The 16,990-nt window shown below is 48.4% G+C and overlaps 4 protein-coding genes across 4 annotated transcripts; 2 read left to right on the top strand and 2 right to left on the bottom strand.

Moving 5' to 3' along the window:
- On the top strand, positions 1-2,326 carry FIESC28_03212 (uncharacterized protein; the record flags this gene model as incomplete). Its single annotated transcript, XM_031157361.1, has 5 exons — positions 1-97; positions 155-366; positions 425-540; positions 605-1,532; positions 1,592-2,326. 5 exons carry the CDS (start codon positions 1-3, stop codon positions 2,324-2,326), a joined length of 2,088 nt encoding a protein of 695 aa, XP_031018493.1.
- A 537-nt stretch (positions 2,327-2,863) lies between these two features.
- FIESC28_03213 (uncharacterized protein) lies at positions 2,864-3,566 on the bottom strand (the record flags this gene model as incomplete). Its single annotated transcript, XM_031157362.1, has 2 exons — positions 2,864-2,888; positions 2,941-3,566. 2 exons carry the CDS (start codon positions 3,564-3,566, stop codon positions 2,864-2,866), a joined length of 651 nt encoding a protein of 216 aa, XP_031018494.1.
- Positions 3,567-4,516: 950 nt separating this feature from the next.
- FIESC28_03214 (uncharacterized protein) lies at positions 4,517-8,598 on the bottom strand (the record flags this gene model as incomplete). Its single annotated transcript, XM_031157363.1, has 7 exons — positions 4,517-5,469; positions 5,680-6,868; positions 6,933-7,124; positions 7,175-7,681; positions 7,735-7,843; positions 7,895-7,962; positions 8,014-8,598. 7 exons carry the CDS (start codon positions 8,596-8,598, stop codon positions 4,517-4,519), a joined length of 3,603 nt encoding a protein of 1,200 aa, XP_031018495.1.
- Positions 8,599-11,468: 2,870 nt separating this feature from the next.
- Positions 11,469-15,039, top strand: FIESC28_03215 (uncharacterized protein; the record flags this gene model as incomplete). Its single annotated transcript, XM_031157364.1, has 2 exons — positions 11,469-11,620; positions 12,024-15,039. 2 exons carry the CDS (start codon positions 11,469-11,471, stop codon positions 15,037-15,039), a joined length of 3,168 nt encoding a protein of 1,055 aa, XP_031018496.1.
- Between the last annotated feature and the right edge of the window lie 1,951 nt (positions 15,040-16,990).

The raw sequence follows: 16,990 nt of genomic DNA on the forward strand, positions 1-16,990 counted from the left end.
ATGCCTAGCACTTGGGCGCGCTTCAAGAGCCTGTTTGGTGGTGATGCCTCCAATGGTTCCAGCCGTCGTGAATGGCTTCATGAGGAGGAGAGAGCTCGTAAGTTCCCCCGCTAGCCCTAGCGAAGAGCAATTGGCCATTGATCTAACTTATCAGTTCTCTCTCATCACCGTAACCAGGGCATCACATCTGCCACTCCTCCTGCCGAGGTCATGAAAGTTTGCCTACGACTCCGACATCTGATTCGCGAATGCGTTCCCTGCGAGCTCGAGGAAAGTGCCATTACGCGCTCTCACAGTACGGTCATTACCAAAAATGTTGTCCAGGCGGCCAAAGAGGCTGGTGGTCAGAAGTATCGTGCATGCGTCGTGAGTTAAACCTGTCCTGTTGTGCATTTGAAATCTTTTACTGACTCGATATCATCAGGTATATGCTCTGCTAGTTAATATGAAATGGTTCAAGCGCGAGGCGATCGTCGAGCTGTGGGATGCTGACCTTCATGATCTTCGCGCTGTTGCTTGCACTGTCATCGCTAAACAGATGTAAGTGACGCATAGCCTATCCATTGCCCTTGCTTGCCACTCGACATTAGCTGACCATAGCTAGCATCGAAGGAGAAGAAGACCTAGAATATCTCCTGCATCACGTCCTTCTTCGCCGGTACTCTTTCCTGATTGGCAAGGTTCCTACTCCACCAACCAATGTCATCGAGAAAGCTGTGGACTTGCACGCTGTTCGAGTTATTGGTTCCTCCGGCTACCAGAAATGCATTGCATATCTCTGGCGTGGCTGGCTGGTTCAAGACGAAGACGACCCTTCCGAGTTTGTTGACTACAAGAACAAGGCGAACACAAATTTCCTTGTTCACATGGATCCTGACCGTATGCGCGCCCCTCGTTATCAGAATGCTGCCCAGCTACTCTTCTCTGTCATCTACCTGGGCCTTTACACGGCTGCAGTCAACTCTGCAAATCCGACAGGAGTGCTTGATGGTGCTGAGATTATTCTCTATATCTTCACCTTTGCTTATGTTTGCGACGAATGCCTCAAGTTTTGGAAGGCCGGCTATGCTATTATCGGATTCTGGAACGTCTTCAACTTCATTCTCTACACCTTCTTAACTGCCTCGTTGGTCCTGCGCATTATAGGACAAGTGTACTGGGACAACGATAAAGTTTTCAACAAGTACAACGAGCTCAGCTATAATCTGTTATCGTTCGTCGCGCCGATGTTTTGGTCACGCCTTTTGCTCTATTTCGATAGCTTCCGCTTCTTTGGTGCTATGCTAGTCGTGCTGAAGGTCATGATGAAAGAGTCGCTCATTTTCTTCGCGCTACTCATAGTTGTCATCGTTGGCTTCCTTCAAGCCTTCATTGGCCTGGACATCGCCGATGATAACATTATGGGGGACACTTGGTTCATTATCGAATCCATGCTCAAAGCCATCATGCAAAGTCCTGAGTTTGATGGATTCGAGAACTTTGGACATCCCTTTGGTCTAATTCTCTACTACTGCTTTACTTTTGTTGTCATGGTAAGTGAAGAGATGCGCAATAGGCAATCTAGGAGGTCGGAGCTAACAATATGGTTTAGATCATTCTGCTTAACATCCTCATTGCGCTTTACAACTCAGCCTACGAGGGTATTTATTCGAATGCTGACGACGAGTATCTGGCGCTTTTTGCACAGAAGACAATGCAATTCGTCCGAGCTCCTGACGAGAATGTCTATATTGCTCCATTTAACCTTATCGAGATGGTCATTTCAGGTCTACTGGAATGGTGGGTGCCAAAGGCCACCTATGAGTTTATCAACGACTGTGTTATGGCTGTGCTATACTCACCCCTCCTTTTTGTCGCTGCTCTACTCGAGAAACGAGATGCGCGTAAGATTCGAAGTAACCGCAAGAGAGGCGAAGAAGATGACGACCAGATTCATGAGTGGGAACAATTCCAAGAAGACTTGGATATGGAGGCTGAAGGTTGGACTAAGACCTGCGAGACCGCCAAGCCGAATGTGGAAGACGAGCCCGCCGTAATTGAAGTTCGCAAACTGCGAGCTGAGGTAGATGAACTGAAGTCAATGCTTTCGCAATTCAGTGATACCATCAAGGGGAGCGGTGACGAAGCCATCACGAGATCCAACACCGGAAAGGCGCCAGAAACTGGAGATGATGGGACCCAGACTGCGTCAGAGGCCACCGAGACTCTAGATACACAGGACACATCGGATGCCCCTGAGGGAGAAGCGGCATCTGGTGATAATAAGTCGGGAAAGAAGAATAAAAAGAAAAACAACAACAAGAAGAAGGGTGGCTCTAGCAACTAGGGATCGGGGTCACACAGTGGTTGATTTGGAGTGGTTGATTTGGATTATGGTATGTTTATGTTGTGTTTTCAGTACTTATATTGCGCTTCGCTTTCGTTTTGGGGACTGTTGGAGTTACCTTTTCGGACAGCTATGGTTCTGAGCACTTTGATGGTTTATATATCCAATGAATTGTTGCGATAATTGTATAAATTATACGTACCTATGCAATGGTAGAAGAGCTTTTAAGTACAAACAAGATTAAAATCTGGAACTGAACGAGCACTGAGGTATTACAGCTTAAGTTAGTATGAGTTGACTATTAGTTCGTCTCTTATACTTTCAAATACCAATTCTTCTGACACCCTGACGGGCAGTTAGGTAGACCGATAGAGATTCTATCAATGAAACTTTTCTCATTTCTTTAAACAATCTACTAGGGGGAACATTGAAATATCTCCCAGGTGAACTAAGTTACTACAAAAAGGCTAAGATAGGCTCATGACCCTTTCCTTTGCTTATCAAGTGCTTCGCATCGTGCCTTGGTTCCTCGGTCCTTTAGTTCGCAGGAGGGAAAACTTTTCTGTATCAAGTTGGTTAGTTGGTGTATAGTTCAGAAGTTTGGGAATACTGACGGAATCGTCTTGTCGTACGCTTTGACATCGACGGGCATAAATGTGACGAACACAACTCGAGAGAGTTTGCTTCCCTCTTCACTTTCAAGGAACTCCCTCACGGTCTCGCAAGCGATCTCAGCGGCCGACTCGTTGGGGAATCCGTAGACACCTGTGCTGATAGCACTGAATCCGACGGTCTTCACGCCATTGTTGACGGCAACTTTCAGACTCTCGTGATAACACCTGGCAAGGCTCTCTTCGGGAGTGTCGTTCATGCCGTAGACAGGACCGACGGTGTGGATAACATGCTTAGCAGGAAGGTTGTAACCCTTGGTAATAACAGCGTCGCCAGTCTCAATAGGACCAAGCGGTCGGCATTCCTTAGCTAGCTCGGGACCTGCAGCGGCATGGATGGCGCCATCGACGCCACCACCGCCAAGGAGTCGCCTGTTGGCAGCATTGACGATGGCATCGAGTTTCAACTTGGTGATATCTCCCTGGGTCAAGCCGATGCGGTCATTGAGAGAGCCATCTGGAGTAAAAGAGCTAGAGGTCGACTTGGAGGCGGCCGCGGAGAGAGGAGAATTTGTGTCCCGATAGAGCTGGGAGAGAGTGGGAATATCGTCGACAGCTCGGGTAACCATTGTGACGAGTCTTCTGGCGAACATGAAAGTGCAAGAGGTGTAGTGGGGTAGCAATTCGAAAGAACTGTCAGATGGTCAGCATGAATCTTCTTTTCCCCAAGAGAATAAGAAAAATAAACCTTTTTGTTTATACTAAGGCTTAGTATAATGACTGAAGTTTGTTGTTGGTTTGTTGGTGAGGTTGGGTATGATGCAATAGCCCGAGGTGGTACAAAGTGGAATCTGCTTGTTTCTGTTCTTGAAGGTGTAATGAAGAAATGTCAGTAGAAGCTTGGGGTGGGCAGGCCTTTTATACTCGAAGGAGATATGGACTCGTGATGTGCTGCCTTGAACTTTGTTGGTTCAAGTCTGAATGGGAAGAGCAATGGAGGTGAATGAGCGTTAAGGTGTCAGAAGATTGGCTGCCAAGAGCATAGGAGACGAAATAATTTTGTTACCTTGTGTAAGGTATGCCTAGAATGGTAACTTGGGCTACTTTATTTTGTCACTTTGGGCCTTGGAGGGATAATTCTTCTGTCATCCACCTAAGGAGGTACCTAGTAGTGGAAGCTCCAGCTCTGCAAAGTGGGTCGGTTTCGAAGCTTGGGAAGGAGGGGCAACACCCATTCATGAAAGCCAAGCATTTGCATCAGCTCTGGAGTACCATTGTATGAATGGAACTTCAAGAGGCATTCTTCAAGAAGCATTCAAGAGTCAGTGAGTAAGTCAAAGTTGGGCCGATTATACAAAGCAGAGATACAAAATGTCCAATGTCAAAACTCATCAATACCCTTTCAGGGTCACTTGGGGATCGGATAATTGTAATAGACTGACTGAGATATGTAAAGTTCAGGCGAACGAATCTGCCTTGAATCAAAAAGAAAAGTATAAAAGCCCAGAGTAAGAATCTACATGAATCGATACATACAGGTATAAAAAGCAACTTTCAAAAGGCACGACCTCAAACACACTCAATAACCACCAGATAGGCCTGATAAAACCTTCCTCCAAGACACGGACTCTCCTTTTCGTTTTCTGTGATTGACCTTCCGCTCAGGTTTCGAAGGCTCAACTCTCTGCTTTTTCACAGGAGCAGGTGCCCAACTTGACTTGCGCTTCAAAGTCTGCCGTTTCACTCCCTTCTCGTACTTCTTGGATCTGGAAAGCTCGTCACTTCCAGTGCTTACCTGTTCATTCTCATCTGAAGTCCAAAGTGGAGTTGTGTTACTGCCCTCTCCCGTCTCATCTTCTGAAAGGTCAGTGTCACTGCTGCTAGGCCCAATGTCTAACACTGCACCAGCTTTAGCCGCATGGCCACCAGCCGGCACATCAGCCAGGTCGATATCCGAGTCAGAGTCGATAACTTGCTCCCGTTGCTGATACGTGACCCCAAGAGGGCCAGCTCCAGGAGTATTTACAGGTGCTGCCATGATTTCTCGTGGGTGCTGATTGACAAAAGCTGAGGGATCCCTGCTGGGAATAGAGAACGCTGCTGTGTGTGGAAGATCTTCCGTGACCGTCTCGCGGATAGCATAAGGATGGGGCATGGTACCATGCGCTGCTGGTGTAGCACCGCCCAGTGGCCGATTTGCCTGGACTGCCAGATCGGCGGCAGAGTTGGCCACCCACGCAGAGGGCTGGTTGGGTTCATGTGCTGGGAAAGGAGAACCAGTCACCGAGTAAACTGAGAAGGAACCGCTGTTGCCGTTAAATGATTTGGATTCAGAGAACGGAACTGGTTGATTGTCCATTTGCATCTGTTGGAACTTGGGCGGGATTAGAGGTGTGCGACCAGCCTGTGCGACAGCTTCTCCTTGCAGAGTTGTAGCACCTCTGTTGCTACGAAGATTGGAGGCGATGCGGTCGTTATTGGCCTGTTGCGCTGCTTTTTGCTCCTCGTTGAGCCGACCGACAAGATTCTTCACTCCATCGAGGTCGAAAATGCCAGTGGATGGTCGCTTGATCTGTTAGTCTCGAGCGTTGTCGCCGCGGTCGTCATCTAGAGTCCCAGACAGCCGCTGAGCAATGCTCAACTCGTCTATATTCTCTCCTGAAAGGGGTATTTTATACTCCTGAAGGAAGAATATTCTGTTGAAGTCCCTTCTCAAAGACTCGAAATCCAGCAGATCCGTACCTGTCAATTTCAGCATCTCCTTTTTAGCGAGGAAATAATATCGTTGATGCGGCAGACGGCGTGACTTTCGTAGCATAGGCAATGTCCACATGAGATCACGCCAGTTGTGGTTAGAGGCATCCAACTCGAGAAGCCTCACCAAGTCTTCGACTCTTCCGCCAAGGGTCAATATTCGCTGTCCCCAGTCCCCTTCAAGTCTCTTCATACCGTCCCCTATAATGTTCAGGAGAGTTCCAAGGTCTTTGAAGACGACTTGAAGGTCTTTTACATGCTCTCTCCATACTGGCATGGCTTCCGGTACATCGCTCACCCAGAGATCGAAAAGGGTGCTTCCGCCCTGGTACAATTCGCAAAGCAGGGTTTCGTGATGAGCAAGTTCTCTCTCAACAACTTTTGCGAAATCCATGAGTCTGGGAACCACACGCCCTTCAAAGTGCTCGACTTTACCCGACTGTAGCTTTTGTGCCCACAGTTCTCGACGATTATCGAAGGGTGCTATGTTCTGGTAGAGCATTTCGGCGTCCCAGTCCGCCGTGCATCCCAGCTTTTCCCTTGTTTTATCCCAGATCTCATAGAGTAACTCGAGGCTTTTTGTATCGAAATCGGCCAGATGTACTTGGTTGATGTGTGCCGCGAACTCACAGAGAATCATCTGAATCTCCCCCCCGAGTTTAGCCCAGCGTTGTACATCCACCCATCTAGCAATCTCGCCCAGGAGTCGTTCCTTCATCAGATCATAAGACGCTGTTTCGGCAACGATATTGTAAAGATAATTGTACAGGATATACCTCCCTTCCTCTTTCAACTTGTCTGTGACCTTTATAAGAAACTCCTCGCGTTCAGGGCTAACATTCAAACTTTCGATGGCTAAATCGTTATACTCCTGGTCCGCAGGGTAAAAGTTGAACTTGTGAGGCTTCTTGGACGGCTCCCTCAGGGCAGCGGAACCGTATTTCTCAATTGCGACTTCCCAAAAACTCTGCGAGAAAAACTTGCTGACATCTTCGAAGCGTATAAAATGACTGAGATCGGTGAAATGAGCGTCCGACTCCTCGAGGTTCGGTACTTCTTTGCGCTCCCATTCACTTCTCAGATGTAGACATATGAGCCCGGCCGCTGTTCGGAGGAGCGGAGGCATGTTGAATTTCGTAGTACTATAGGTAAAAGGCCAGTATCCACCTGCCATGACCTAGATATCTCTCGTCAACATCCCCTATCTCATATAGCATATTTGAATTGAGAGGGGCACTTACATGTTCTTGATAGGCATGACCAGCCTCGCCAAAGTGGTCATCTTCAAAGCAAGGCTCATCCCATCGGTCTATATTCTCATAATCTCTAAGTGCAACATCTAGTGTTCTACAGGCTGCAATTTGTTCAGGGTCTGTGATGCCGAATGAAACGGGTTCGCGTAGCCACTTGTAGGTGCTGGACACAAATGCATGCTATTATACCAGTCAACATCAGAGGTACTTTGGGAACTGAGGGGACTTACCATCATCTCGTGAGCTATACAAGACGCAAGTACGGTGTTAGCCATCAACTTTTCGCTCTTGGTATATTTGTCTACTAATAATGGCCAGACCAGCTCCGCGTCAATGTGTACAATGATCTTAGTATGATGATCAAAGAACTGCGGCGCTAAACAATAGCCCAGGCTGGAGTGATCTTTCGTGGTCTTTCCTTTTGAATCAAATCCGCTGGTCAATTTGATCGAAAAGACTCGACATAGGGCTTCCCAAGAAAGAGAGTTGGTATCAATACCAGTGTCCTTTAATTTCTGGGCGCCTTCGACCTTTCTGGGACCTAGAGCGTCTCGATCGCGCAGGAAGCGGACTTTCTTGTTTCTATTCTGATCCTCCATGTCGATAAACAGTCTTTCGTCGATCCAGAAGCGGTTTGTGATGTCTTTCAGACCATCGATGAAGTTTTCATCCATTAGGAGTAATCGAGTGGCGAGCTGAAGAGCTGGTTGTAAGACATCCCATACACGATCATTATTCTTGAATCATGAGTCGTCAGTATCTTTCACATGTATAATTCGAATACACATACCCTGGGATCCCACTCCTCACGTTTACCGTCAAGAGTATACACGTAGCGAGGACTTTCAGCGTTTTTTCCAAGCTTACGACAATCCGCCCAGCGCTCCCTATCGAAAAGGCTAGAGTCATCGGTGAGTGATAGAAGTATAAGAAGAAGGGATCAAGTTTACCCATATAGAGGACCCGAAAGTTGATTCACTTCGGTGTTGTCCCTAACGAAATATCCTTCCGCTAGAATCTGGTTTTGTTAGCAAATGCCAAAAGTTGCCTATTAGCTTGTAACACTCACTTCATCCATAGTCAAGCTTCCGAAGAGGATGTTTTGCCAGTGTTCATCAATAAGAAGATCCTCGTATTGCTGCCTATATTTTTGATCCGTGTCGTTCATCTTTTGCATGTCCGGCCTCGCTTGCTCCATGTAGTCATTTACATGTTGGCCGGCATCTTTAGCCAACTCGTCGAAGCGATCAAACAACTGCTTCCCTGTCTTTATATCGGTACTGACATTGAAGAGCTTTCTACTCTCAGATCGTGTAGGCGATGCTCTAGAACGGCCATCAGTTCGACTGGGGAAGATACCGAATCGCTGGGCGTAGATGGTGGGGTTGCTGAAGTTATCTCGAGGCAACAGAGCAGGGCGTAGTCGATCAAAGATAGGGTCGCAGATTTTGAACGCAGTCTTGTCTCGTGCAGGGCCTTTGTCTTGCCATGTTGGATCTGTCCAGATGGGGCGGTAATGGATGTACTCATAACTGCCCTGGACACTCGCTTTGCGCGGTATAGGATAACGTGATCCATGTTCTGGCAGACTTGGGGAGCCATCAGGAGGCTGTTTTCTAGATGGTTGACTCGAGCTTCGAGGGTTTGTTGTCATGGTAAGACAGCTATTGGATCGTAAGCGGCGCAGAAATGAGGAAGATATCTCGGAATGTCACTTGAAAAGCTGGGTCTACAAAGTCGTCCAAAATTCCGGGTGCTATACAGGTATATTAATAGATGTCAAGCTTCTGCATTTATTTGTAGCCACATGGATTCTCTTTTCCGGGACAAAGATCAAACTACAGAACTGGATTCATCCGGTCAACAAAGAACATCGAGGGCGTTGGTCACAAATGCAGTCTTTCAACGAATAGACCTTAGCGCAAGAGCAAGCAACAAAGACATATTAGATGTTATATCCCAAGTACACTGAGGCACTGAAAATTGACTGTATTGGGGCTCATTATGGCGAACAAAGACTTGAATCGAGCCAGTTCGTTGCGGTAACGACCCCCGTGAACTCGTGTTTTTGAGCCCAGACAGAGCATAATGTAAATAACAAGAATCCAATATTGCAATGGGATCCTTTCCAATAATGGCCAGAAATGTTCTTTCGAGAAAGTAACGCACATCTATATGGAAGACAGTGAGAGTGGCCAGCTGGAGCCGTTAAGCAAGCGTTAAGATGACGAACCCGGTACAAAGTGCATTAACTTGCCAACACGAAAAGGAAAGAGACATCATATGGGTTCAAGAAGCTAAAGCCGACCATGACCTGCATGTGGTCCGAGAAGCAGCTATAGCATCAATCTGATTTCATGGGGGAGGGGGACTGAGGATAATGAAAGAGCACACCTCTCCTTCTCACGTGTTTAGAGTCCCGCAACTTTGTTAATAAACTGAAGCGTCACTTTTCTTAGGCACAATTAATTACAGTACGTATTGTCTGATAACTGTCGGTGAGCTGGGGGCACAAATCTGGGGTGGTCTGGGGCCCCGCGATATTCTTATCTGGGGTCAAAATCGGAATATTTGGCACCTACGATATGTCGATATCGAGTCCTGGAATCATCTTCACAATAATCTGGTCTGTGAATCAAGTTTCAGCGATCTTCTCTGGAATGATCATATCATCATTTCTTTGTACTGTACAGTACAGCAGTTACAGTACAGAGAGCGACTAACGAGTAGGCATCCATCATGAGCCACTAGAATACAAGTGCCGTGGCAACGTGGCGGAGGGAAAGGCTGGGAAAAGCAGCATCTTGGTTGTAAAGCCGGTCCCACCACCCATGATCAAATAAGGGTCGAGGTCGAGGTCGAGGAGCAAATGCTACCTAAAGAGGACTAGGGTGTCTATCATGACTTAGACTCGGCGTGTCCGTCGTTTGTTGGGCAAAGGTCTTGACCCGGGAAAAGACAAAGGCAGTAGCAAATTAACGACGGCTAGCAGACTTGAGTTGTTGTTTCATTATCCTGGTGTACAAGAGCTGAGCTTGTCAAAGTCAAGCCCATTCATGCAGCCAACCATGGAGAGAGGTTTGAATACCCTGCAGTGAGAATTAAATATCCAACACTTTGTTTTTTCTTCAATAGACTTTCTAAATGCCCGATCACTTCCAATAAGCTGTGACTGTCTAAACCTAAACCGGATTTGATGGAGTATATCCAGATCCTGGGCTGTTCCGAGTATCGACTCGACAAGAAAAAATCCACGCTGGCGGCTTAACGGCTTTACCGTGCACAACGAGTCAAGACTCTCCATTTCCCAGGCTGAAGAGGTAGTACGAATACGGAGATAGTAGCCACATGGTTGAGTTCATATCTGAGGTCATTGGCTTGGAGACTAGGAATACTACGGTACATACTGTGATACTGTACTCTTAGTCAGGATGGCAATGGCAAATTTGGATATCGATGTTGGAACAAGGATCTCGAAGAATCTGTGACGCGGCTAAACAGTAAAGGTCGTCAGGGAGACGGCGGGAAGTGGATATTCAAGGTGGACAAAAGATTGGAGCAGTCGTTTGCTCATTCGTAGATTTGGATGGTCGTGAGAGAGCCTTGCCAGCCTTTTTGATGGCAATGCCATGGAACATCCACCGTTGGGAACAAGCTCGACAGCCCAACGGAGTTTTTGCACTGGAGCACTGGATCCAGTGCGGGCATGGATACCTTGGAGGGGTAGTTTCAGTTGGAAACCAGACTACACTACCTCGAGGAAGCCAGGTGTCTTGAGATAGCATCTTCAGGGTGAAGAGATTGTAAAGACTACGAGATGCAGATAAGGCAATCCGAATCTGACATCGATACAGTACAGTACAGTACAGCCCAGGCTATGGATGAAAGACAGCAAATAGTGAATCGCTGTCCTTTACAAGGAACATAATTTGTGCATGGGTCTAGCCCAGCGAGGCACTAAATCGGAGATGCCTCCAGGGAACTTTCAATGCTTTTCAAGACAAAACCACTCACCGCCCTCATCCACTTACTATATTAGGTTTAGCTCAAGCGCTGATAAACCCGATAAGCTGAGTCGCCGCCGAACACTGAGGAAGGAGGGGTAGAAAAATTGGAGGGGTAGTGCAGAGATGGGCAGCGCTTTGAAAATTTTGGTGGCCGGAGGCAAAGTAAAAAAAATTTGTGCAGCGAACCTAAAGTGCACTGGTAGAGGTAATAAAAATTGTGGCCCTTCCTCTTCCTTTTTCAACCACCCTTCTCCCTCCCCATCTCTCCTCATTCTCTTTCTTCTTCCTCCATCGCTCTCCGGTCGTCCTCCTCCAGACGAACCTCTCATTACTTTCTTTACTCGCGTTCTAGTTTGTTCTTCGGATTCACCTCCCTTGAACGAACACCGCCCCTCATCAAAGAGGAACTTTCCATTATCGCCGAATACAACAGAGTCGACTCCTCCATCGATCTCTGTCTCTTCGACGACCTCTTTTCTTCCTTATACCCCAAAAAATAAAATCCCAAATCGACATCATGCCTACCGAGAACCAGCAGTCGATCAAGGTCCTGGACGAGCTTTTCCAGAAGCTCACCGTGTCCAAGGAGTCCTCTGAGATCAAGGAGTCTTCCAACGAGTTGGCTTCTTTCATCAACGGTCGCATCGGTGACCAGGTTGTTCCTGAGAAGTAAGTTACTTTATTTCACCATGCCATCATTTGGCTCTCCAGTTCAGGGATCATCGGGCAGTCCAACAGGATGAGGACTTAGTCTACACGACAGATATCTATCATTTATGCACTGGCTCTTTGCCTCTTTGACAGATGCAGTCAGCAGTTAATGCTGGTCTGACTTCTGCGTCTGAGGCACTCAGCTGGAAAGCGGCATGAATTGATGGTATTGGCGTTGGACTAGACGAGCATCAGAACTTTTTTTCTGCAAATCGTTTGCCCCTCCCCCTCCGCTTGGGTGCCCAATCTTGCCCCTCCACGACTGGGTGCAATGGACGCGCTAGACCCTGTTTTGGCAGCCCCTTCTATGAGCCACAAAAAAATTGAGCCTTGTTCATATGCTAACCGCTCTTGTCTACAGTGTTATCGAGGGCCTGAAGAAGCAGCTCGCCAACAAGAAGGACGCCACCGCCCGTGAGAAGGCTTGCGTTGCCATCGAGGCCATCGCTTCTCACGCCGAGGTTTCCGCTGCCGTCGAGCCTTACCTCGTTGTCCTCCTCCCCGCCGTCCTTGCCGCCGTTGGCGACAAGATCACCGCTGTCAAGAATGCCGCTCAGAGTGCTGTTCTCGCCATCGCTGGCGGCATCAACGCCAACGCTGTCAAGGCTGCCCTTCCCTCTGTCATGGAGTCCATCCGATCTGCCCAGAAGTGGCCCGAGAAGATGGCTGCTCTTGACTTCGTCGAGTACCTCGTCAAGAACTCTCCTGCCCAGCTCGCTTGGCGTGTTCCTGAGCTCATTCCTGTCATCTCCGAGTCCATGTGGGACACCAAGAAGGAGGTCAAGGAGCGTGCTTACAAGACCATGGAGCAGCTTTGCCAGCTGATCATCAACAAGGATATTGAGCGTTTCATTCCTGAGCTTATCAAGTGTATCGCCAAGCCCGAGAACGTCCCCGAGACCATTCACTTGCTCGGTGCCACCACTTTCGTTACTGAGGTCCAGGAGCCTACACTTGCCCTCATGGTCCCCCTTCTGGATCGTGGTCTTGCTGAGCGTGACACCGCTATCAAGCGTAAGACCGCTGTCATTGTCGACAACATGTGCAAGCTCGTCGACGACCCCAACGTCGTTGCTCCTTTCTTGCCCAAGATGATGCCAGGTCTCCAGAAGAACTACGAGAACTTGGCTGACCCCGAGGCTCGTGACAAGACCAAGCAGGCTCTTGACACCCTCACCCGTGTTGGTGACATCAAGAACGGTGTCATCCCTGAGCCTACCTACCCTGGTGCTATCAACATCATCCTGCCCAAGGTTAAGGCTGCCCTTTCCCCCAAGTTCGCCAACTACGTCGAGAAGATGGAGCCCGTCACTGAGTACATCTCCGCCATCGCTGGTCAGCTTGTTGACGAGAAGGAGACTGAGGGTACCATCTGGGTCGACAACCTCAAGGCTTACGTCTCTGTCATCTCTGGCATCGACAGTGCTGAGTCTGTCGTCGAGAACATCCGCAAGACCTCTCTCCCCGGTGCCGTCGCCGAGGCCGAGGCCGAGGAGGACGAGGAAGAGGGTGAGGATCTCTGCAACTGCACCTTCTCTCTTGCCTACGGTGCCAAGATTCTTCTCAACCAGACTCACCTCCGTCTCAAGCGTGGTCAGCGCTACGGTCTTTGCGGTCCCAACGGTTCCGGAAAGTCCACTCTCATGCGTGCCATCAACAACGAGCAGGTTGAGGGTTTCCCCAAGCAGTCCGAGGTCAAGACTGTCTTCGTCGAGCACGACTTGGACTCCGCTGATACTGAGATGACCACCATTGACTGGACCATGAAGAAGCTTGAGGAGGCTGGTGTCACAACCACCCAAGCCGATGTCGAGAAGCAACTCAACGAGTTCGGTTTCACTGAGCAGATGGTTCAGGGTGAGATCAGCGCCCTCTCTGGTGGTTGGAAGATGAAGCTCGCTCTGTGCCGTGCTGTCTTCGAGGCTCCCGATATTCTGTTGCTCGACGAGCCTACCAACCATTTGGATGTGAAGAACGTTAAGTGGCTCGAGGAGTACCTCAAGAACTCTGCTTGCACTTCCATCATCGTCTCTCACGACTCTGGTTTCCTCGACAACGTCTGCCAGCACATCGTTCACTACGAGCGATTCAAGCTCAAGCGTTACAAGGGTAACCTGGCTGCTTTCGTCGCCCGCAACCCCTCTGCCAAGTCCTACTACGAGCTTGGTGAGTCCGAGATCGAGTTCAGCTTCCCTGAGCCCGGTTTCCTCGAGGGTGTCAAGACCAAGGCCAAGGCCATTCTCCGTGCCACCCACATGTCCTTCCAGTACCCCGGTACTTCCAAGCCCCAGATCAGCGACATCTCCTTCCAGTGCTCTCTGGGCTCTCGTATTGCCGTCATTGGTCCCAACGGTGCTGGCAAGTCTACTCTGATCAACGTCCTCACTGGTGAGCTTATCCCTACCGAGGGTGAGATCTACCAGCACGAGAACATCCGTATTGCCTACATTAAGCAGCACGCTTTCGCTCACATCGATAACCATCTCGACAAGACTCCTTCCGAGTACATCCAGTGGCGATTCCAGACTGGTGAGGATCGTGAGACCATGGACCGTGCCAACAAGATCATCACCGAGGCTGATGAGAAGGCCATGGACAAGATCTTCCGCGTTGAGGGTACTCAGCGACGTGTTATCGGTATCAACAGCCGAAGAAAGTTCAAGAACTCTTACGAGTACGAGTGTTCTTTCGCCCTTGGTGAGAACATCGGTATGAAGAACGAGCGATGGACACCCATGATGACTGCCGACAACGCCTGGTTGCCCCGTAACGAGCTTCTGGCTTCTCACCAGAAGATGGTTGCTGACGTTGATATGAAGGAGGCTCTTGCCTCTGGTCAGTTCCGACCTCTGGTCCGAAAGGAGATTGAGACTCACTGCGCCAACTTCGGTCTCGACGCTGAGCTTGTTTCTCACTCTCGTATGCGTGGTCTGTCCGGTGGTCAGCGTGTCAAGACTGTCCTTGCCGCTTGCTCTTGGCAGCGACCCCATCTTATCGTTCTTGACGAGCCTACCAACTATCTTGATCGTGACTCTCTCGGTGCCCTGTCCAAGGCCCTGAAGAAGTTCGAGGGTGGTGTCATCATCATTACTCACTCTGCCGAGTTCACCAAGGACTTGACTGAGGAGGTCTGGGCCGTCATGGACGGCAAGATGACTCCTTCCGGCCACAACTGGGTCCAGGGTCAGGGTGCTGGTCCTCGTCTCAAGGCTGACGATGGTGATGAGGAGGAGAAGTTCGACGCTATGGGTAACAAGATTGTCACCACCAAGAAGAAGGTCAAGCTGAGCTCTTCTGAGGCACGAAAGAAGAAGAAGGAGCGTATGGCCCGCCGAAAGCGTGGTGAGGAGGTCTTCAGTGACGAGGAGGACTTGTAAACGCATCCTCTCGACACGTATACTCATCTCTTGTGACGACTTCTCTTGATGATTACATACCATTTTCCTTTGTCATGCGTTGATCAAAAAAGTTACTGGTGCGTCTTTTGGTAATGGATGACTGCACTTTTGGGCTCCGATAGACGGACTGCTCTGTTAGACTACCGCCGTGGAGGAATGAGGAAATGACATGGGGGATTGGAGGATCCCAACTGTGTTTAAGCCTCGACATGGTGGTTTGGAGGTTGGCAAATAGTTAGAGCCAAATAGACTTGATTACGATCACTCTGTTTACGAATGAATGTGAATGCAGGAAGACCTGTATGGTATATTTGCCAATTGTGAAAACTATGGTGTTCCGAATAGAACTTGATATGCAACGTGCTTTAGTACTAATGTATTCTAATCTTGTGATCATTTAACAACCATAGTTATGAGGCTGTGTGTTAGTTCGGTGGCTGACAAGAATTGTCCTCCAAGGTTCAGTGCGCCAAAAGTAAAGTAGCCTAAGTGCTATTCTAAGATGCTGAAGGTGCCTAGATTATTCCGTCTCTCATGTTCTCAGCGGTTTTGACGCCCTCACGGTTAGCTACCCTAGAAATCACCACTTTTCGTGATCTATACTGAACTCATGCTGGGCATAGATATTTAGGTAGTTGTCATCTCTCAACATAAATACAGCAGCACAGCACAGCACAGCACAGCACAGCAATCTTACAATCATCTGTACAACCTGCTACAATCAAGGACAAAAACCAAGATCGATTGATTTCAAAGCGAATCGATAGAGGGTAAAAAGACAAAAAAAAATCATCTGATGAGACTGGGACTCGAACCCAGGAGGATTGCTCCACCAGGAAATTGGTGTTAAGGTTAACCTTAACCTGGCGCCATAACCAACTCGGCCATCTCACCGGTGATTGGATGAAAGACACAGCAGCAATCAAGCTCTAACAGGCGATCAGTTGAAAAAACAGCGCGAACACTACCCTGGAGAAAACCTTTAATTGCAACTGCAGCGTCTTGTTCAAAGTGCAGTTAATTCGTTACAATTCTTCATGAACTGTTGTTGTCTCTTCTTAGATTGGTTATTTCCAACTGATTGAGGGACCTGTTCTGAGATTGTATGCCCTTCATCGGTTGTTGATGTATCGACTTTCGCTCTTTGCCTGAAGTTTCCGAGGCGCAACCCACGGAGTTTCCTCCTTCCAAACTGCAGTTCAAAAAAGAGCTTTCATTCATAAGAACAATTAATTAATTAAAATATCACCCAAAAGCCTGCCAATCAATGTTCCGTGAGTAGGTAACATTTCTTTATTCTTTGGCGCGTTATCCTCTTCTCTCCTCATTACGCAATCAACACTGTCGCGACGTCGCCCAGCGCCTGTACTCAGCACAGACGCGTCGCAACTCACAAGACCATACACACATGGATGGATTACACACAACCAACCCTTCTGCACCCAGAACGATATCGCAAAAATCTTCAAAAAATGCAAAAAGATAGCTGATAGGCACTGAGAGACTCTGCTCCCGCCAGGGCTTGAACCTGAGACCTTCGCATCACTGAATATTCAGATTGAAGTATTAGTACGACGCTCTAACCAACTGAGCTACGGAAGCCGATCAGCTATTGTTGGGGCTCGGTAGCGAGAACTGAGCAAAGGAAGGTTGTCGCATCACGAGAGTCGCATCACGGGACCTTGAAGCAGAATCTATCGACTCTCCATGTGCTATTAAAGCTACTGGGTCAAACACCGTTGACTGAAGACATCTGGTGACAAGACGCCCAGTAAATAAATGGTGGACCGTGGGCAAAGACATGTCGGGCCAAACTTGTGCAAATGAGAATGCGACACAACCTGATCAAAAGAATTGTATCATCTATAACTAAGTATTGACTAAAACAGGTCGAAGATCTCCAAACTAAATACAAATAACTTGACAAATT

The sequence above is a fragment of the Fusarium coffeatum genome, assembly GCF_003316985.1.
Source record: "Fusarium coffeatum strain FIESC_28 chromosome Unknown BRIP53273_contig_69, whole genome shotgun sequence".
NCBI classification, from domain to species: domain Eukaryota; kingdom Fungi; phylum Ascomycota; class Sordariomycetes; order Hypocreales; family Nectriaceae; genus Fusarium; species Fusarium coffeatum.